At 43.2% G+C, this 21,488-nt stretch overlaps 2 protein-coding genes and 1 pseudogene across 7 annotated transcripts in view; 1 reads left to right on the top strand and 2 right to left on the bottom strand.

The window, feature by feature from the left end:
• Positions 1-3,424, bottom strand: part of NDRG3 (NDRG family member 3) — a 73,827-nt gene extending 70,403 nt beyond the window's left edge. For all 4 annotated transcript variants that reach the window (XM_036108075.2, XM_036108073.2, XM_036108074.2 and 1 more), the window contains exon 1: positions 3,296-3,424. The gene's annotated coding sequence lies outside the window, so the exon portion shown is untranslated. The remainder of the gene's footprint in view (positions 1-3,295) is intronic.
• A 2,232-nt stretch (positions 3,425-5,656) lies between these two features.
• DSN1 (DSN1 component of MIS12 kinetochore complex) lies at positions 5,657-21,426 on the bottom strand. Of its 3 annotated transcripts, XM_036108076.2 has the most exons (11): positions 21,074-21,426; positions 19,615-19,662; positions 19,058-19,384; positions 16,426-16,499; positions 15,733-15,805; positions 13,239-13,326; positions 10,879-10,938; positions 10,401-10,475; positions 8,622-8,769; positions 7,014-7,101; positions 5,657-6,441 (listed from the first exon to the last, which is right to left on the bottom strand). In XM_036108076.2, the coding sequence occupies exons 2-11, from the start codon at positions 19,646-19,648 to the stop codon at positions 6,338-6,340; spliced, it is 1,071 nt and encodes a 356-aa protein (XP_035963969.2). In that variant the 5' UTR covers positions 19,649-19,662; positions 21,074-21,426; the 3' UTR covers positions 5,657-6,337. The 3 variants fall into 3 exon arrangements, with proteins under 3 accessions (XP_035963969.2, XP_035963970.2, XP_035963971.2); XM_036108077.2 differs by lacking the exon at positions 19,615-19,662; XM_036108078.2 differs by lacking the exon at positions 19,058-19,384.
• LOC144379165 (small ribosomal subunit protein eS27-like pseudogene) lies at positions 14,232-14,772 on the top strand (annotated as a pseudogene).
• Positions 21,427-21,488: the final 62 nt, after the last annotated feature.

Genomic DNA, 21,488 nt, shown 5'->3' on the forward strand with positions numbered 1-21,488 from the left:
CCAATTTTTCTTCCAGAATCTCCCATTTGCTCTTTCTTTCTCTTTCTATCCTCACTTCTTGCCTGCATTTGCTCATTCACTCATCATTTACCAAATGCCTATCATCTGCCATGCACAAAGCTAGACCCTTATCCTTAGGAAGCTCACAGGACACTATGTAGAACTGTTATCTGCCCATTTCCATGACCGGACTGCAGGCTTTAGCAAAGGTTTTCTATTTCCAGAACCTAGTAGCATCTGGCATACAGTCTAAAAATGTTTATTGTATGACACTAGATTACTTCAGCAAGCTCTTTTTAAATCCATAAATATTTATATCTTCAAAAAGGACTCTTACTTTTCTTCCCTTTTTAATACAAAACTAAGATAGAAACGTATAGAATACAAAGTGAATTCTCCAACCCCCTAAATCCTACTTCCATGAGTAGTGACTACTATTACAGTTTGGAATCTATCTTTCCAGAGCTTTCCTATCCTGGTATATAACACACACTTTTATACTTTTTTGGAATAGATTCTTTGACAGTTTCCGACTCTAACTTCTCAACTTTCAAATCCAGTTGAAGTTCTCAGTGTTGTCCCTGGATTAGATGCATCAGCATCATCGGAGAATTTGTTAGAAATACAAATTCCCAGGCCCACTCTGGACCCACTAAATCAGAAACTCTGGAGGTGGGGCCCCCCACAGTATGGTTTTGTTTTTTAATTGTTATAAGCACCACGCCCAACATGGCTTGAACTCATGACCCAGAGATCAAGAGTTGCATGCTCTACCGACTGAGCCAGCCAGGCACCCCCTAAAATCTGGGTTTTAAAGTCTTCAGGTGATTCTAATGCACACCAAAGGTTGAGAACCACTATTTTAATCCCAAGCCACCCTAGCCAAGCCCGGTTTGTTTGTTTGTTTTTTTCCACCACCCTACTTCAAAATGACTTGATGCTTCCTTTCAAGTTCAACTGTGTATGATTTTATGAAATGTCTCATTATCTTGTCATATTGTTGCTTATAATGCTATTATACCAATTTTTAGACTTGACTTGAGTTACAGCTAGATACAGTGTTTCCCAGTTAGCTAGTAAGCTCTTTTAAAAGGATATTTTATTCAAGAAATTATTCAACTGAAAATCGTGTACCATGCCTTATATACAGTAACAGCTTGACATATCTGCAGAGAATTATTTGGAAAAACTCTTTAAAAAGCTTCATTTATGTAGAAAACCTATACATAGATCTGCTGCCTCCCAAAAAGCCCTTTGAATACTTATTATTGCAAATAGTATGAAGTGATTTAAGGAAAAAACTCCAGTTACTCTGATAGCACCAGGGGTAGTCTGCCACATAAGGCAAAAGAATGTAAAAATTCTCCCATGTATCTAGGGATAGACTAAAAGGCCGTAAGCCTCAGGCTACCTTACTGCAACATGCCAGTAAAAACTGTCCTGTACACTTATGTGGCATATACCAACTCCACTGTTGGGGATAAATAGGCTTCTTGATGCAAAACCCTTATCTGCAAATTTACAGAAAACAGGGTGGAATGGAGACCTCTGAGTGACAGGTCAGATTCAACCAGAAGTTGAATCTAAAGGAAAGGAGAGCAAAGAGAAATTGAAGGGCAAGAAGGAGGAACAGAAGGGCAGCAGGAAAACATCACTCTGAGTAATGAAAAGGAACAGTGAAATTCACAGAGTCTTTACCAATGGCCTACTATGAACCAAGCACTTGGAGCTGCAAAGCAGACTCCTGACCTCAAGGGGCTAATAGTCCTGAGGGTAAGACTGAAGACTCTACCCTACTGTGTACGTGTGTGTGATTCTAATTGGGAAAATCAAGCAAGGAAGGCTTCACAGAAAAGGTGGTGAGTTAATGGAGCTTTGAAGTGTATAGGAAGATTTGCTAAGGGAGAAAAAAAGACACTTGAGCTAGTTATTTTGGGGAAGAAACATTCACATATTTTTACAGCTGTTCCTTTGGGATTTTAAATCATGGAGGCTTCTTATATTCACCACCACTTTGTCAATGCCTTCTTTCTCTTGTTACTTTATCTTAAATACTGAGATGTTCAAGCCCAGCATTGGGACAGAGCCAAAAAGCCCCAGAATGAGGTGAGTGCTCGCCAAATTTGCTCTGTCACCTCCAGATCCAGCCAGCCCAGCTAGCCCAGTCCTGCTTTCCTGGCAGCCCGAAAAGGAAGACTAATTATATCCTCTGGGGGGCCAGATTGGGGGTAAAATTTGGATGCGGGCAGACAAGGCTTATCCTTGTTCTGCCAGTGAGGTACCATGGGAGAGCTTCCTTGCCTCCTAAGCCATGAGGTTCTAGTCTACCTGTGACATGGGAGGCCAGCTTCGCGGGGGAGGGGGGGGAAGCTGGGGACGCACTGGATTGGGAAATGCTGAGGTATTAAGTGAGATAATCATAAAATGTTTAATAATATCCCTGGCACACGGCGAGCATTGGATGAAGGTGAGCTCTTATCAACAACATACTACTATTATTATTATTACAGTAACACCTCAATTATACTCCAAGATATTGTTTTCACAGCCTACTTTTATGACGCTGAAGCAGCAACTCCAAAGATGCAAGTGTATTTCAAAAATAACTCCAGAAATGCAAGTGTATTTCAAAAAATTGTAAAGGTACAAGATCAAATTCTAACTGTACTAGCCTGAAAGCCCGAGACCCTGACTTCAAGAGCTAGCCCTTGCCCCTATCAGGCGCGTGACCTTGGGCACTGCACTTCACCTCTGTGCCTCAGTTTCCTTATCTGTAAAGTGGGGCTAAGAAGCCCCTCCCTCGCACGGTCATCGTGGGGTCCAGCCCGAGGGTACTCCTCGCTGCACCGGGGTCGCACGCACGCAAGGCGAGCTCCCGGCCCACCTTTCAAGCGCCCTGGCTTCGGGACGGGCGGGGTAGGTGGTGAACGCCCGACCCGAGGCCCACCGACCTATGCCGCCTGTACGGCAGGAGCGGGAAAGGGGGGCGCGCTTAAGGTGCGTCCCTGAGACCGAGGGGGTCGGGCGCCCGGACCGCCCGCACGCTGTCATCGGCGGCTTCGCTGCCAGGCCCCGAAGCCCGGGAGCGGGGAGCGGCTGAGGGAGGCCGGGCTGACCCAGGTCCCGCCGGCGGGGAGAGCGAAGGGCGCAGGGGGACCTGGAGGAGGCTGGCAGCGCGAGCCGCGGGCCCCCGCGCGCCGCGGAGATTAGGCGCGGAAGGAGAAAGCACGGGGAGCGACGCCCCCGCAGGCAGCGCCGCGCGTCCCCAGCGGGCCGGGCTGTGGCGCTCACTCACCTGAGGCGCGGGCACCCGCCAGCAGTGCAGCAGCGGCAGCAGCAGCAGCGGTGGCGGCTGTGAGAGGGGCGGGGAAGACTCTGCGGCCGCGCAGGCGCGCTGACGGTGCCGGGGCCGCGCAGGCGCGCTGTGCCTGCCCCCTTCGGGAACTACCGAGAAGATGGTGGCTGAGCCGGGAGGGCCCTGCGGCGCCATCTTGGCTGTAGTTTTTCATGTTGCGGAGTCTCCCGGGAGAACCTGAAAACTAGAGCGGCCCGGAGGGAGGGGCGTTGAGTGCGGCGTCTGGCCCGCCTCCTCCCCTTCCGCCAAATCAGATCCTTAATGAAGCTCTTAAGAACCAAAAAAAAAAAAAAAAAAAAAAAACCAACCCTTGCAAGGCAAGGAAGGCATCCTCCTTTTACGTGGACCCAGAGATGTACCCAAGGGCACATAGCCTAGCACAGTGCTTGGCTTGGGGGAGGTGCTTACCAAATTTTTGGTGAATGAGTACAGTTAACTGAAGAACTAGAATCCAAGATTCAGGGCTCCTAATTCCCAGTCCTCCATTCTATCTCCTCTATTACAACTGCCAGCCACACCACCTCCTTTCTTGGGTGCCACAGAGAAATGGAGTTTTGGTGTGTTTTTGTTTTAAGAATGATTACACATTAAGCTTAATGACCCAACGATATAACACCAAAATATCCCAGACATAATTCCCTCCCCCAAAGAGATTCTTGGTTAATCTCACTGACTAAAAACTAAATTAGGACAAACGGAAGGAATTTAACCAAACATGTCAAGGACAGCAACTGTCTGTAATATTGTTACTCGTCAAGCACAATTCCTGAAGGAAACTTGGGAAGAGGGGAAACTGAAGTTAACTGAGCACAGACTTTTATTTTATGATTTATGTTTATCCGTTAACATTTACGGAGTGCCAAATTGGTTCTACTATCTCTATGTCCTTGGTTAGATTATTAAGCCTCTGACTGCTTGAATTCCTCCTCTAGTGACAAAAAAATACAAGCTACCTAAGTTGTGGTCTGTATGCATGTAAAATCCTTAGAGCTTGTAAGTATTATTTTTCTATGCTCTATCTTATTTGGCTGTTGAAGATGCAGACAAAAACACACTTTTTACCCTTGAGTTTGAACAAATTCTTACAAACAAAAAATGCAGTATGATGTAATAAATGACAGAGGGTACAATCACCTGGGAGAGGTGTGATCTATCCCCATTTTACATATGAGTAAATTTGAGCATAAGAGATAAAGATTCACTTCAAACGGTGTGCTCTTTCCATTATACTACTCTGCTTCTGAAAGAGTAGGCAATTAACATGACTCCTCTGATGCTTAAGAGCCCCAGCTTTCCTTGGGGCTGTCCAAAGTTTCCCTCTTGCTCTAGCTTTGACAGTATTATCCATTCTCAAGGCTTCAACAGCTACATATCAGTTACTTCCAAATTTTATCTCCAGTCCAAATGTCTCTACCCAGTTTTCCACGTCTATATCCAATGGTCTAGTTGACTTCTCCATTTGGTATCTCAAATTGAACTACTAGCTTTCTCATCTCATTAGCCGCTCTACTAATCCGCTCAGTTGTTCAAGCTTTTGCCCCTCTAGCACATTGATACCACTGTTCTAAATTTATACTTTTTAATCTGACTTACAGCATCCCTGTGATATAGGTTCTATCTTTCTCCCAATCTTACAGATAAGAGGTTAAATAACTTTTTCTCGGTCGAAGTGGCACTTAGGCTTTTAACACATAGGTCACATGCCTACTAAGTTCCAGATACTATGAGCAACTCCCACGTCTGTTTTTGTTCTTTGCTCTCTCCCCAGTTCTTAGAACTATGCCTGGCATATAGCAGGGGCTCTGTAAATACATGAAAGAAAAAGGAATGTGGGGGGGGGGTCCCTGGGTGGCTCAGTCAGTAAAGCATCTGCCTTTGGCTCAGGTCATGATCGTGGGGTCCTGGGATCAAGCTTTGTGTGGGGCTCCCTGCTTAGCAAGAAGCCTGCTTCTCCCTCTGGCAAATAAATAAATAAAATCTCTTAAAAAAAAAAAAAAGGAATGTAGGTCAAAGGAAGGAGATACCACCTTTCCCTAATTGGTACTTAGGCCAAGGTTTAAGACTTAAAAGATTATGACTGGGTATTTAAATGAAGTAGGCTTTATCCTATTAGGAGGATCAGAGAATAAGAAACATTAACAATAAATTAGTTGGTGTTTTCCTGGTAATTAATGCTGAGGCATATTTCCACACTATTGTTCACTTCAGCATCTTGGCAAAGAATCCTATTTTCTGCTAAGCCCCCACTGCCTTAAAAAATTTTTTTATATGCTCAGTGTATACACAAAGACAAAAGAAAGCTTTTAATAATGTGCAATTTTATAATGCAAATTATTAAAAACAGAGAACAATGAAAAACAGTACTTAGCCCCCTCCTGCCATGAATCCAGGAGTTAGGATGTCAACTCAATATTAAAACCTAAAGCACACTGTGAACAGGACAGAGAATGAGTGGTATTTCCTTCAATCTGGACATTGTGTAAAGTGATACACATTTATCCATATGATGCAAACAACGCTCACAACTCCTCTACCAAAAATCACCTTCAGGGCCACACTAGAAAATTAGTCCCATTCCTTTACTACCAGAACCCAACTTGACCCCTAAAATGTTTCCCTGGATTTGGTCCTGAATGACTTTGGATTTTTTCAAAACCTAAAAAACATCTTCACAAGATGAAGATTACTGACCATGAAGGATATTTAAAAGAATGGGCTACTAGTTCTCAAGATCATTCCACAAAAGAAGTTGCAAGCATTTTGCACATTCTTGGAAAAAGCATCTATACTACACTCTTTCAGATGCATAAATTCTGTCACTTTTAGAAAAAAAAAAACTGCAGGGCTCTACATTCAGCCCGTTATCCTCAAAGCCAACAGGGCAGCTATCACCAGCTCAGACTGCCACGCAGTTGCCATGTTCTGGGGCACTCTTCCCATTTCTCTCCTCTGGAGCACCTTGTGCAGGAAAGCTATATGAAGTCACTGACAAGACTTAGAGCAGTGTGTGGTAGGTGGGTTCTGTAGCTGAAGCTTGAGCAGTTTTCGAGCTGGAGAGGGATCTAATTGTTGTGTGCTTCTCTTCCCTGCAAAGGAAAGACAAAAGTAAATTTCAAGTGAATTCAAAATAACATTTATTGAAAACTTCTTGTATGGACAACTGTGCCAGACACTGAAGGGCATTACAATGACAAATAAGAGTCTCTGTCCTCAAGGAGATGGCAGTCCGGCAGGAAAGCCAGCTGCAACCACAACCATAATACTATGTAATGAGAAAATGAAGGTATATAGCAAATAATTTAGGGCTGGAGTAGGCCAAGGAAAAGCAACAGGGAAGTAATGTCAGTGTCACTTAGTGGATTCTTGAAGAATGAAGAGGAAAACGGCAATGGGTATTTAAAAGCTTGGATTTACTAAAACAACACGGTTTGTGGGGATTTAATTTTCCAATCTACTGTGTTCCTGTGAATTCACATCTAGAAATTTCCCATCAACTTTGAGTACCCACAGCATAATAATTTATGGTGAGGGGAGAAAAAGAAATCATCTACACAGGCCTTATTTTCTGAGACCATATGCTTTGAAGGGCAGTTTGTATCTGAAGGGCTATCCTATATAAAATAGTGCAAGCTCTAGTCCCCTGAAGACACACACTCACCGAGCTGTACTGACACCTTCTGGAGACACTGGGTACTTTCATCCATAAAAGCATGCAGCTGCCTCACTGACCCTTGCAGTTCATCCATCTGCACATGAAAAACAGCTGTGAGCTATAAGGGGTCCGTGGCTTCTTTTTTTTTTTTTTTTTTTTTAAGATTTTATTTATTTATTTGACAGAGAGAGACACAGCCAGAGAGGGAACACAAACAGGGGGAGTGGGAGAGGGAGAAGCAGGCTTCCCACAGAGCAGGGAGCCCGAGGCGGAGCTCGATCCCAGGACCCTGGGATCATGACCTGAGCCAAAGGCAGACGCTTAACGACTGAGCCACCCAGGCGCCCCATCCGTGGCTTCTTTGATGTTCCTGAAAAAAGGAAGGCAAGCTCCTGCTCAGGAGCTTTGCTTTGCTGTCTTTTCAACCTGGAAAGCTTGTGCCACACACTTTGTTTGCTCCTCCAGATTCACACTCTGCACTTCTCCATGTTGCCCTATGCCCTGGGAGGCTGCCAAGCATAACCTCAGACAGGATTCCATGTTCTCTGGTGTCTGGGCAGGTTTAGCCAAGAGGGAGCCCAAGTGGGAGGGAGGTGAATGAAGTCAGGATATTTTTATGCAGGCTTGCTGGAAGGGTTGTCTTGAGTTAGTTTTGTCTCTCAACTGAAGGTCATAGCCCACTATATAACTTTCTTCCTCTGGTACCACAGTGACTGTTCCTCCCCTCCGCCCTTCAGGCCTAGGGACACTAAGAGTTCAGCTGCCTCTAAGCCCCAGGTTACTGCACTAATCCTTGTGGTTTCCTCAATACCCACACTTTATATATCACTCCTTCAATTAACCTTTATCAAGTGCATCTACTTTCTGTCGATACTTGGAGTGATACAATACTATTCTCCCAAATGTCCTCAGGGCTCACTTCCTCATTTCTTTTTTTTTTTTTTTAAGATTTTATTTATTTATTTGAGAGAGAGAGAATGAGAGACAGAGAGCAGGAGAGGGAGGAGGGTCAGAGGGAGAAGCAGACTCCCTGCTGAGCAGGCAGCCCGATGCGGGACTTGATCCCGGGACTCCAGGATCATCACCTGAGCCGAAGGCAGTCGCTTAACCGACTGAGCCACCCAGGCGCCCCACTTCCTCATTTCTTTCAAGTCTTTGTTAAAATGGCACCTTAGAGGGGCACCTGGGTGGCTCAGTCGGTTAAGCATCTGCCTTCGGCTCAGGTCACGATCCCAGGGATCGAACCCTGTGTTGGGCTCCCTGCTCAGTGGGGAGCAAGCTTCTCCCTCTCCCTCTGCCTGCAGCTCCCCTTGCTTGTGCTCTTTCTCTGTCAAATGGATAAATAAAATCTTTCAAAAAAAAAAAAAAAAAGCAGCTTAGAAGGACCATCAATAACTGCTCTATACAGCAACCTGCCGCCCTTCCTGTCCACTCTCTCTTTTACCTTGCTTTATTAGCTTTTATCACCACGTATTTATTTTTTTTATTGTCTCTCCATGTTTCCCCAAGGTAGAGCTGATAGTTATCTCATTACACATATTCTCCATGTCTCTGAATTTCCAAGGATGACAACATAGCAAAGCTAAATAACCAAATTAATATGAGCCAACTCACCACCAACTCCATATAATCAAAGACTTTGTTTTGGTTCTGCAATATCTTCTGGTAGTCAGGCTTTGTATTAAGGACTTCACTCTGGGAAGATCCAAGATATGTTGCAGGTTCCACTTCAACTTCAGTAACGTTGGTTTCAGCTGATCCTCTGGAAGGAAAAAAAAAAAAAAAAGAACAAAAGAGCGCTCAAGGAATTTTTTTTAAAGGGTTTTTAATTATTTATTTATTTGAGAGAGAGAGAGAGAGAGACAGCACAAGCAGAGGGGAGAGGGAAAAGCAGAATCCCCACTGAGCAGGGACCCTGACGTAGGGCTCAATCCCGGGACCCTGAGATCATGACCTGAGCCAAAGGCAGACGCTTAACAGACTGAGCCACCCAGGCGCCCCTCAAGGAATTTCTATAATCATTTTCTGGGGGAAGATATGTAAGACAACCTAGGGAAAAAAATCGCCAATAAGGCTTTATTAACCTGAACGAATATTCTTCCACTCTACTGTAGGCGTAGGCTTTCTTATTAACAAGGGGGTCTGAAATGATTATTCTAGTGTTAATATATTTATACCACTGGGCTCCAGGAAATGCTAGAAGCTTCAGATCAGTTGACTCCACCTAACAGTAAGGTCCATTTACAAAAAGGACTATAGGTGGGGTATGGTAAAGCCAAAGCTTGCTTTCCTGAAATCCATATCTATGATCTTTTCCAAAAAATGCTGGGCCACTTTAATTATCTGAAATAACTGAATATGATGGAGAGTTCATGAAAACTGAGGACTCTTTAACAACAACCACTCCCAAAATTTCCTGCCAGACCCTGCTAAACACGTTCCATTTCACCTCATTTTACACTCACAACAACCCAATGAGGTAGGTACTAATATTATCCCCGTTTTCAAGAGGAACTTCAAGCTTAGAGATTAAGTAGCTTGCCCAAGGTCACAAAATGAAGGAGTAATTAGTATTGTAACAGAGACATTCTGCTTCCAGAAGCATTCCTCTTAACCAATAAGCTATGCCACATCAAAAGTTCTTATTCTGCAACTTTGATCTTACACTTTACCTATCTTCATAAACAGAACATGTAAGGGGCAAATAAAGTAACTGGTAACCATCAGTGCCTGGACTGCGGAACTTTTCAAACCATGTTCCTGAAAGCACCTCCTTACAAAGAGGCCACTTCTGCAGTTAGGATTTTAGCTAACATTTTATATTTGGGTTTCTAGCTGAGATACCATTGGGGGAAAAAAAGCTTAAAATCACTGGCTTAGATGGCCAACTAAATCAAAGTCCAGCACTTTCCCACTTTTTATGCCTTTAGGACCCAAAGATCCTCTCTCTCCTATACACCCTCTTTCATCACTCCCTTCCATGTCTTTGCATCTCCACGAAGGACCTGGCCAGGGTTCTCTCCCATACCTGCAGCTTGAAGGCCACGTGCAAACTGACGTGCCCTGACCAAGATTTTGGCCCAAGCCCGGGTGCCCTGGTACAGGGCAGAGATGGGCCTGTCTCCCCCTGGATGTGGGACAGCAGCCAAGGACACAGAACTGAAGCAATTCTGTTCTTTGACTGAAAATAGTGACACCCACTCTCCCTCCCTTTCCCCCAACTCTCCATTTATAGTCCTAGAGTGCTAATACACATTTTATAGAGCTTTGATGAGTTGATTGGCCTATGAGAAAGCATTCATCTTTCAATTTGTGCTAACAGAACTGAAATCAATTCAAATCAAATTCCACAAGGTAAAAAGATAGCTTCCTATTTCCAATCATGGAGCTAACCTGGATATGATCTCTTCAGCCTCCTTCTGGTAGTACTGCAAGAGCTGATCCCAAGACTGACGTTCTAAAGAAAATCTATAGAATCAGGAAAAAAAATAATCAGTTACTTTTTGATCATCTCATTCTGAATCACTCAGGGCAACAATAAGTACATCAGGTGTCTACTCTGGTTCTAAGATGTGAAAAAAAGGTCATTAAAGGATCAGAAAGCCCGACTGATTCAGAGGATATTAATTTAATCAAATCAAACATGAGTTCTTAATATCAAATTAACATCCTGATTCCCCAGACTCCATTCTATGAAACTGGCCATCAGTAAAGCCCACAAGATCCCAATAAGCAGCTTTCTAAATTCCAGTGTTGACACACTAGTACTGAGACTCTGAATGGAATGTTTACTATTAATTTTTTCCAGACCTAGTTATTTTCCCCAGATGAATTTAGATTTTCCAACAAAGGATCACTCATTTTTACTTACTTTGTTATGTATTCCTTCATTTCAGCCACTGATGTTTCCAGAGACAAATCTGATGCTTTTCTGGAATACAGATAGGACTGTAAGATCAATATAAATCTTTCCAAAGCACTTGCTTTTAATAGGATGCCTTACAAAATTTTAATGGCAGTAAAAGATATTCAGAATTCATCTTTCAACAAATATTTATTCTTTTTTTTTTAAAGATTTTTATTTATTTATTGAGAGAGATAGTGATAGAGAGAGAGCATGAGAGGGGGAGAGTCAGAGGGAGAAGCAGACTCCCTGCTGAGCAGGGAGCCCGATGCGGGACTCGATCCCGGGACTCCAGGATCATGACCTGAGCCGAAGGCAGTCGCTTAAACAACTGAGCCACCCAGGCGCCCCAACAAATATTTATTCTTGAGCTCTATCTCACTTTTGCACTAGATAACAATTTCCTCAGCGGTCTCTTTATTTTCTATTTCTCTCATCAATTCCAATTCACCTACAGCCAGATTACCCTTCCCTAAAATATTCCTTAATTTTGTTTTCCTTGCCTAAAACTCTGCGACTCTCGACTGCATTCAGAATAAAAGTCAAAACTCTTCAACCTGGCACTTTAGGCTGTTTTGGCTCCAACCAGCTCATTAACTTTGATTCCAATTGTTTCCTTTCACCTATTCTGCCCCATATAATCTCATTCAGCCCGACCCCCTCAAACATCTGGAGCTTTCCATCTCCAAACTTTTGTTCACATCATTTTTTTTTTAAAGATTTATTTATTTATTTGAGAGAGAGAGAGAGAAAGCATGAATGGAGGAAGGGACAGAGGGAGAGAATATCCAAGCAGACTCTCGCTAAGCATGGAGCCTGACTCGGGGCTTGATCTCATTAGCCATGAGATCAGGACCTAAGCAGAATCCAAGAGTCAGACGCTCAACCAACTGAGCTGCCCAGGTGCCCCTTGTTCACATTGTTTTTGTGTCTCTTCTCTTTGAGTCACCTTTTAAGGACCAACAATACTTTTGTATGTGACATCTCTTCTTCCCACTCAAAATGATGTTATCAGTGGACAGGGATTATGTTTATTTACACCAATGGCTTAGCTCAGTTGGGTGACTAATCCTGATGGAAAAGAAGCACTGAAAATGCCAAAATTCTGCAGATGTACTTGGTACTCTACCTGGCAAAGACAAGTTAGCTGTGCCACCTTTCATGTTTCTCCACCAAGGCCTGTGACACACAGCCTCTATCACCTCTGGCTGAGATGCAGCAGCTGGTGGCTTAAATACACTGCATTAAAAGAGATACTATGCTGAGCCAACATAGTTTTCATTTTCTGGATAGTAATGTTAATTCTTTTTTTTTTTTAAGATTTTATTTATTTATTTGACAGAGACACAGCGAGAGAAGGAACACAAGCAGGGGGGAGTGGGAGAGGGAGAAGCAGAATTCCTGCTGAGCAGGGAGCCCGATGTGGGGCTCGATCCCAGGACCCTGGGATCATGACCTGAGCCAAAGGCAGACACTTAACAACTGAGCCACCCAGGCGCCCCAGCAATGTTAATTCTAACAATCTGTGGGAAAGTAAACCTTTGTGAAGTCAAAACTAAAAAGTTTTATGAGGTAGGCCCAAGTGACATGATTTGTTGCAAGGCAGGAGCTAGAGGGTTAGGCCCTGCCCCTACAGAGGAACTACCAGTTTGGGGCTGGGATTTAAAAACTTCTCCTAATATTCTTGCTTACCAACAGGTGAAGAACATAAGTTTATCACCAACTTGCCTTGCTAGCAAATATCTGAACAATGCTTTTCCTCTCATCTTTCCATGGCTGGTTCCTTCCCACCACTCAGGTCTTAACAGGTCTTCTCTGTACACTAACTAAAGTTGTGTACACCCCCCTCAAGTCACTATCATAGTTACTGACTTCTTAGATAATCACTACCTGAAATCCTTATTTTCTACGTATTTGATTGTCTCTCCTGTTAAAATACATAAGAAAGACCTTGCTTGAGGGGCGCCTGGGTGGCTCAGTCGTTAAGCATCTGCCTTCGGCTCAGGTCATGATCCCAGAGTCCTGGGATCGAGCCCCGCATCGGGCCCCCTGCTCCGCGGGAAGCCTGTTTTCCCTCTCCCTCTGCCCCTGCTTGTGTTCCCTCTCTCGCTGTGTCTCTCTCTGTCAAATAAATAAAATCTTTAAAAAAAAAAAAAAAAAAAAAAGAAAGACCTTGCTTGACTTATTTATCATTTTATGTCCGGCATCTAGAAGAGCCTGGTGTGTAGAAGATGCTGGATAAATGTTTGTTGAGTGAATAAGCAACTAATTATAATGAAAAGTCTTAATTCAATTATAATTTAGGACAGAAGGGGAACTGCACATACCCTTTTGAATCTTCAAAACATTTTTGTAGAGTTCCATTACTTTCCAGGCTCTCTGCAAAATGCTTCAATTCTTCAGAAAGAGAAGATGCTAGAGGGGGGAAAAAAAAAGTACATGTTATAAAATAAATAGAATATGAATTTCCACAGCAAGCTGCTGACAAAGATATATTCAAGGTGGTCTCAGCTCTAGGGTCCCCTGTTACATTTTGGCCCTCTCACCTATTCAAAGAAGTAGTATAAATATGTAGAAAGATTTTATCTTTGTTCTTTGGGTAGGTATAGATAAAACGGAAGACAACTCCTCTTTATGACATTTATGATAGCGTTTTTTATACTTGACTGGTGAAAACTAGTTAAAAGTTATATGTGCACTGACATTTCATTCTTTCAAGAAATTTCAACTGCTGGCACTGAAAGGAAGAACATATTACAGAAGTCAGGCAATAGGCAGGGGCGTAATGAAAAATGTTAAAGGAGAATAAAGAATTATGGGCATAAGGTAAAAACAGGTCTCTGCTTCGACTTGGAAGAATCTACAACTGCACTCAGGTGAGAAATGCAAAGGGGAAAGCAGATGTTAAACAGTTATCGTATCTACTCTAATTATGGCGATGGTCCAATGCCGAGATAAACAACAGCCTGAGTTCATATATTTTCCAGGTCTTTTAAGTGGGTAACACTGAATATTTCTGACCCTGGATGATTGTGTAGTTATACTATAAAGAGCTACTTCCTAGGAAGTTGAAAATGGATTCCTAAGAATATTTGTAACTTATATCACAGATGAACAGCTAATTTCCTTAATGTATAAAGAGTTCCTACAAACTGATGTAAAAAAGCCAACATCCCAATTTTCAAAAACGAAAAAGGAGCCTTTCCAGAGGTGCCAAACTCCCCACAAGAACATCCCCTCTCAAAGGACCTCCTCCACCCATCCCAGAAGAGAAAAGGAAACACAAGAAGTGCCTGGCGCAGAGCCCTAACTCCTACTTCATGGATGTGAAGTGCCCAGGATGCTACAATATCACCACCGCCTTTAGCCATGCACAAACAGTAGTTTTGTGTGTTGGCTGTGCCACTGTCCTTTGCCAGCCTACGGGAGGAAAAGCAAGACTTACAGAAGGATACTCCTTCAGACAGAAGCAGTGCTAAAAGCACCCTGCATCAAGATGAGGGGCAAACTATCCCAATCAACACATTTTGGATTAAAAAAAAATGAACAAAGGATACAATCAAACAACACACAGAAAATGAAGTACAAGTGGCTCTAAAAAATATGAAAAAGTGCTTATCCTTTGAAAAAAAAGGAACACAGATTAAAGCTAGACAATACTTCTTATCACCTATCAAATAGTAAAAAATCTGAGGTGCTTGGTAAAACTGTTATGAGTGTGAAAAAATAGGTACTTGCATATATTGCTGGTAAGAGAATAAACTGATAGAACCTTTCTGGAAGGCAATCTGGTAATTTCTCACATTTCATTTGATCTATGTAATTCCAATTCTAGAAATTTATCTTCTTTTTACTTGTGTATGTGCCAAAAGACTTGTGTAAAAAGGTATTCATTATCCTATTCATTATAATAGCAAAAGACTGGAAACAACCCTGAAAGCCCACCAGTAAAGAACTGGTTAAATCATATATGGAACATTTATAAAATGAAATGTCATATGGCTACTAAAATGTCAAGACAGTTCTATATGTGCAATATGGAACAATGTGCAAGACAAACTGGTTTTAAAAAAAAGACAAGGGGCGCCTGGGTGGCTCAGTCAGTTAAGCGTCTGCCCTTGGCTCAGGTCATGATCCCAGGGTACCAGGATTGAGCCCCACATCAGGCTCCCTGCTCAACGGGAGAGTCTACTTCTCCCCTTCCCTCTGCCTCTAACCACTGCTTGTGCTCTCTCCCTTGCTCACTCTCTCTCTCTCAAACAAACAAACAAATAAGACAAGGGGTGCCTGCGTGGTGTCTGACTCTTGGTTTCAACTCAGGTCATGATCTCATGGTCATGAGATAAGCCCCGCATCAGGCTCCTCACTCAGCACGGAGTCTGCCTGAGTTTCTCTCTCCCTCATCTTTTGCCCCTCCCCCACACCCTCTCTAAAATTAGTAAATAAATCTTAAAAAAAAAAAAAAGACAAGGTGAAGAACAGTGCAGAGTATATGTTCATTTGGTATTCATGTAAAAATGTTGGAAATGCAGTAAGATCTCTGTAATAATCAACCGGAAGCTGGTGGCTGTGGTGTCCTCTGCAGAGAGGAGTTGCACTGGCTTGGGGTGGGAGGCTGGCTTACGTCACACCTTTATACCTTCTGAATGTCATAAGCATATATTCTTACTTTTTTAAACAGAACTCTAAAATATAGATGGGGGCTGGTTTTGTGAGGCAGCAGCTCCTATAAATGGAGGTCCTGAAAGTGGGGCTTCAACTGACCTAAACAGAAGGTAAAGCCAAAGGCCAAAGCTTGCTCCTCTATTCTTAGCAACTTACCTTTGGCTCTAAAACTTTCATGACTGAAGCCCTCAGTGTCCTTTAGGAAAGGTTCAAGTTTCTGAACAGAGAACTAAATAAAGGAAAGCATTTTCAGTACAACCAAGATTTTCCAGGCCAGTCCCGAGTTCATGTAATTTCATGATGTTTAATCAACATGAAAGTAAACATGATTTAATTTTTATGCCTAAGATTTTTCATATAAACAAATAAGTAGATCAGGAAAAATCTCTTTGCTCAGACTATACATTTTGATTTTTGGTTCAGAGAAACATGGTCATTTAATTAACACAAATGACTTATCTAAATTGATGTAAATCACCAGTTAGCCGTATAATTTCCGCTCGGTATGTAGTCAGACCTTAAATGTCTGCTTTAACTTAGATATTGACCTTCACCCACTTTAAATTCCCATCATTTGCTGCCAATGGGCAAACTATACCAGACTGAGGAAATCTCTGTCAGGTGCTCAATTAGCACCAGCACCAGTGGGATTGGTAGAGAGACTAGTCCAGAGAGAAATCAGCTGCTGCTGGGATTAAATCTGGCTTTTAAATTAATCCCACCTAGACAGAAGCATCTTTTAATCTCAACTGATACATTACACAATACTGATCTCTTTTTGGGGCTGTCACAGTAACAGTTTAAAAAAAGAAAGAAAAAGAAAGCATTTCTCAATTCCGAGATTCTTACCTGGAAACTGGAAAGCAGGAGAGCAACCAGCCGTTTGCTTTCTGTTAAGTTGGCACTGATGGATCTGCTGAGCTCTAACATAAAATATCACCACATGTAAGGAGCTAGATACTAATAGTTAGCAAACTAAAAAAAACTGAAAATTGTCCTCCCTCCTGATGGGGTCTAACTTCAGGTAAGAACGCGTAGGCAGCCTTTTCTACTTAAAAGGAGAATTTATATAGAGTATATCTAATTTTTTTAGACTCACCAAAAAATGAAATTTACCTATTTATATGTACTAACTTTAAAATGTTATTAAGAAACCTTTTATGGATTACATTAAAATCTTGTCTGTTATGGGTGCCTAGATGGCTCAGTCGGTTGAGTGTTCAACTCTTGATTTTGGCTCAGGTCAGGATCTGAGAGTTGTGAGATCAAGTCCTGCAACTGGCTTCCCGCTCAGCCAGAAGTCTGCTTCTCCCTCTCCCTCTCCCCTGCCCCTGCCCTGGCTCATGTGCGAGCTCTCTCTCTCTCTCTCTCTTTCAAATAATTAAATCCTTAAAAAATATAGTAACATCAAAAATAATAAAAACAATGTAACTTTAAAAATCATTTAACTTGTTTCTGATGTTTTATTTTCAGCATTCAAGGAAAGGAGATGGGAATATTTGACCATCTTTAGGACAGGCACTGCAGTGTGTTTTGTTTGTTTGTTTGTTTTTTTATAGTAGGCTCCATGCCCAATGTGGGGTTTAAACTCAGGACCCTGAGTCCTGAGATCAAGAGTTCCATGCTTGGGGCGCCTGGGTGGCTCAGTTGGTTAAGCATCTGCCCTCGGCTCAGGTCAGGATCTCAGGGTCCTGGGATGGAGCCCCACGTAGGGCTCCCTGCCCAGCGGGGGGGGGGGTCTGCCTCTCCCTCCTCGCCCCTGCTCATGCTCTGTTTCTGTTTCTCCCTCTTTCAAATAAATAAAATCTTATAAAAAAAAAAAGAGTCACATGCTCTACCGAGTAAGTCAGCCAAGTGCTCCTGCAGTGTGCTTTAAATACACTGTCTTATAAATTATGAGCTCCATTTTACAGATGGGAAAACTGAAGCTCAGAGGGCAGATAACTTGCCAGAGGCCAGATATTCAATCCCAAGTTTGCCACCAAAAAATGTGTATTTTCCCACTAAGAGCCATACTGCCTCTCTATAATGACCTAATAATGACATTAATAGTAATTTGTTGAACACTTGCTATATAAAAGGCATTTCATTAAATGCTATGCACACCTCATTAAAACCAAAGGCAAGTAGCTTATCAATTCCATTTTACAAAGGAGGACACTGAGGCACAAAGGCTGGATGATAGGTAACTTGCCCAAGGTTACATGGTGAGTCCCCCTGAATTGGAGGGGTATTTTACATAATTATGCCACTGAATCCTCAAACGACTATAAGATGTACTGTTTTTTTTAATTATGTCCATCTAAAAACATCAATTATTACACAGCAAAGAAAGTTTGCTCTGACAATTTGAGATACATATATTTTTGTCCTCCAGCTTCAGCTGGCTGTGTTTTTAGTTCTTTTGCCTCCTAATTATTTCTCATTGCTGTTAGTATAGAAAAACAGGATACCTTCTGCCTCTAACCAAAGAAACCTGGCAAGTAGCCAGGAATAACCAGGCGATAACCAATCTTATTACATCAGTGATTTTTTGTTATACAGAATTTTAGGTCCACAGGCCCTGGAACAGAGATAAAGGTAGGGGTAATCTTAGGGAATTGCTTGTTTTCTTGGCACACCTACGGAGTAAAGTGCATGAGCACAATTGTGGCAGCAATATGCTAAATGGCTATTTTTACCCAGATTTCCTTCTACACATCAGGCCATCTGGAAGTGAGCTAATATCTTTAAAATAATCACAATAGCTTAACATTGGAGCTATTTACTTACTATATGCCAAGAACTGTGTTCTATATCAATTCATTTAATTCTCACACAACCCTGTAAAATAGGTATTATTTCATCCCATTTACTGATAAGACCTGTAAGGCAAAGGAGCTTAAGTAATCTGCTCAAGGTTACACAACTAGTAAGTTCTTCCTGAAATGTGCTGGACTTTCCACATTAAATCTTGTACTTCATTGCTTATTGAGATGTAATTATTATTGTAAGTTCACACAAATCACATTCAAATACGGCATGTCTAAAACCTTAGTTTTCACCAAGATATTTTTACAGGCATCCTCCCTCCGAGATATTTTCAGTTATAAAGCCTATAAGCAGGTAGCAACCCACCCACCTTTTTACTTTAAGAAATAACAGAAAGCCATACAAAGAAATCTTTAATGCCTCTCATCCTAGCAGAGGTGAGAGTTGAACAATTGTAAACTAGAATTTTTGTTCATGGTGGAGATTACAACGGGCAGCTGTTAACATAATAGCAATCATATGGAACACTCACTAGGTGTTTGACATTAGTACTTAGGATCTTAGACTATCCCCCTTACAGATGAGGAAACTGAGGTTGACAGGGGTGACATGATTTGCTCAGTCACATAACAAGTAGCAGAGCCAAGTCATTCCTCCTCCATTCTTTCTGCCATACCTCACTGTCTCTTATCTGAGCTGGAACTCCTGTCTTACATACACAGCACCCCACCTGTGATGCCCTGATGAAAGGCAGGCAGTGACTTCCGCCGGCTCATTTCTTTCATACTTGCTCGCCGCCAAGATTGACTCTTGTCTTGACGATCGGGAGACTGTTCTTGGGGAGACAAATGAAGGAACCTGGACTGAAGTCCTTCCTGGCGGCCGAGATCACAACTTCCCCCTATTCTAGGGCTAGAGCCAAGGTGAATTCTTTCCTCTGAAACGCCTTGAGTCATCTCCAGGGAGGCAGGTGATTTGCTACACACTTCCACAGGGATGGGATCCGATTCCAGTGGATGATCATGAGTCTTAGTTGTCACTGGTTCCTCTTCTAGCACTTGTTATGAAAAAGTCAAAATACAAAATCAAACCCACCACAACCATGCATCTGAGCAAAAAGGTGGAAAAAGAAAATATATGCCCCAGATCATGGAAACAGTGAGGAAGCATCTCCGCAAATACGTAAATATGTGATTCCAAATCCACCAGAAGCCAGGAAAGCATTTGTGTATAGCTGAGAAATCTGAACCCAAGGCAAGAGGGCCTTAATTTTACTACAATACTTACCTTCTGTCGTCTCCGATCTAATTACTGAAGTCATCCTGGATGAAAACCCTGAAAATAGGAAAACAAGGTGATCTGTTCTTCACATTTCAGCCTCAGTCTCGCTGGGGCTTTACTACCCCAGAAGAGACCTTGTGTTGTCCAGCCTTTCTGACCTGTTCATCTCTGCCCCATGAAATTCTACCTACCTGACAAGGCCCAGCCCAGTCCCACCTCATCCACCTCCTCCAGAGACTATCAGACTATCATTACCTCCTGTACTGAATTTCTACAGAACTCATCGTTAGAAATACTCATGTCTCACTTAACACGTACCTTCCTTTATTTCCCATTTAACTACTCCCTCATATCCTAGATGGCATTATGATCTACATGGTCTTCCAAACTAGAAAAATCACATCATCCTTTACTTCTTATGTTTAATCTCCACATCCAAAGTCCTGTCCATCCTACCTCCAACAGTCTCTGGAAAGCTTTTCTACACTTCCAGTTCTTAGTTTAGTATATGGGTCTCAGAACTTCCACCATCTGCCTCCCCCTCCCCAGCATAATCTTGCAGCCTCTCCACTAGTTTTCCAACATCCAGCACTGCTCCTCTCCAATCCATTCTTTAGACAGCAGCAGAGATTCTTCCAGTATATTCAACACCTTCCATTAACTAGTCCTAACTTACCCATCCCTGCTCTCTCCTGCCACCCCCATTCCCTGCATCACTTTTGAATCTCTACATACACACTGCCTGTAAGACTTACTCAGCCTTCTCAACCTAGCTCAAATGCGAAGCTTTCAAACCACTTCTCTAGGCAAAGTTGGTTGCTCCACCCCTTAGTCTTCCTAGCACTGTACAGTCTGTTTACAGGTCTGTCTCCCCAGCCAGACCGTATTTGTATCCCTAGTGGCTGTCACAGACAACTGACTGGAAGAAGGCAAGGAAGGACATGACTGAGGCGTCTCTGCAAATTCCACGCTTACCCCTCCCTCCCAGCAAAAATCTGTATGAGGGGGAGGGACTCTAAATAAAGAAAAATAAATATATAGGGAGGGACAGCGTGGGAAAGGTAACAGAACAAGGGTGGGTAGGTCAAGGATCTAGATCCCCACAGTAGGGCTGTATCACAGATTCAAGCCTGGATAATAACAGCAACAAATGTCATTTGTTAAGCTGCTTGTTAAGTGCTTACTATATGCCACGATCTGTGTATGTACGTACGCAGGCGTTTTATTTGCATCATTATCTCATTATCCCACTGAATCCTTTCCACAGCTCTGTAAATACTATCATTAATTCCTCCCCGCAGATAGGGTTCAGAGGGCCAAAAGCCCGGCCCACTGGGGACAGCCCGGGGGTGCGGATGCAGAGGTGGAATTCGAACCCAGGCCTGTGACCCACCCCCAGCCCTCAAACACCGTTCTGCACAGGCCCCGAGCGAGAGGCGCGGCCCGCCCTTGGGATTCCTCTCACCCGGACGAGGCCGCAGCGCTCCAGTTCCCCCAGTCCCCTCTGTCTGGGGGGCAGCGACCGGTCTGGGCTGGGCGGAGAGGTCCGACGCCAAGGAGGCTGGTGCGGGGATGAGCCGAACGGCGTCCACGGACAGATCTGCGACTTCCTGACGTCCGGACGACGCCAGTCCAGCCCACAGCCTCCGTCTCGGAGATACAAGTCAGCAAATCACTCTCCGCGGCCAAGAGTCGCGCTTCGACGTCCCGCGCCACTGCGGCCGCTCCTCACGGGCCTGGGGCGCCGTCAGCTATCTGCGACACTAAGGCTGCCGCCGCTTCTGAAAGACCCGCCAACTAAGGGCGCCTGCGCAGTTGGCAGCCTGCCGGGTCCGGTCACGCATGCGCAGAACGCCGGCCTCCTTCGAGGCGCATGCGTA

Source organism: Halichoerus grypus, chromosome 10 (assembly GCF_964656455.1).
Source record: "Halichoerus grypus chromosome 10, mHalGry1.hap1.1, whole genome shotgun sequence".
NCBI lineage: Eukaryota > Metazoa > Chordata > Mammalia > Carnivora > Phocidae > Halichoerus > Halichoerus grypus.

Bases quoted from the DNA above. Each gene is read 5' to 3' on its own strand.
- DSN1 (XM_036108076.2), bottom strand. From the start codon at position 19,648: ATGACTTCAGTAATTAGATCGGAGACGACAGAAG. The intron at 16,500-19,057 runs GTGGGGTGCTGT...ATTTTATGTTAG, and splicing joins CTTTCATCAGGGCATCACAG to AGCTCAGCAGATCCATCAGT. The intron at 7,102-8,621 runs GTGAGTTGGCTC...TTTCATGTGCAG, and splicing joins TTGATTATATGGAGTTGGTG to ATGGATGAACTGCAAGGGTC.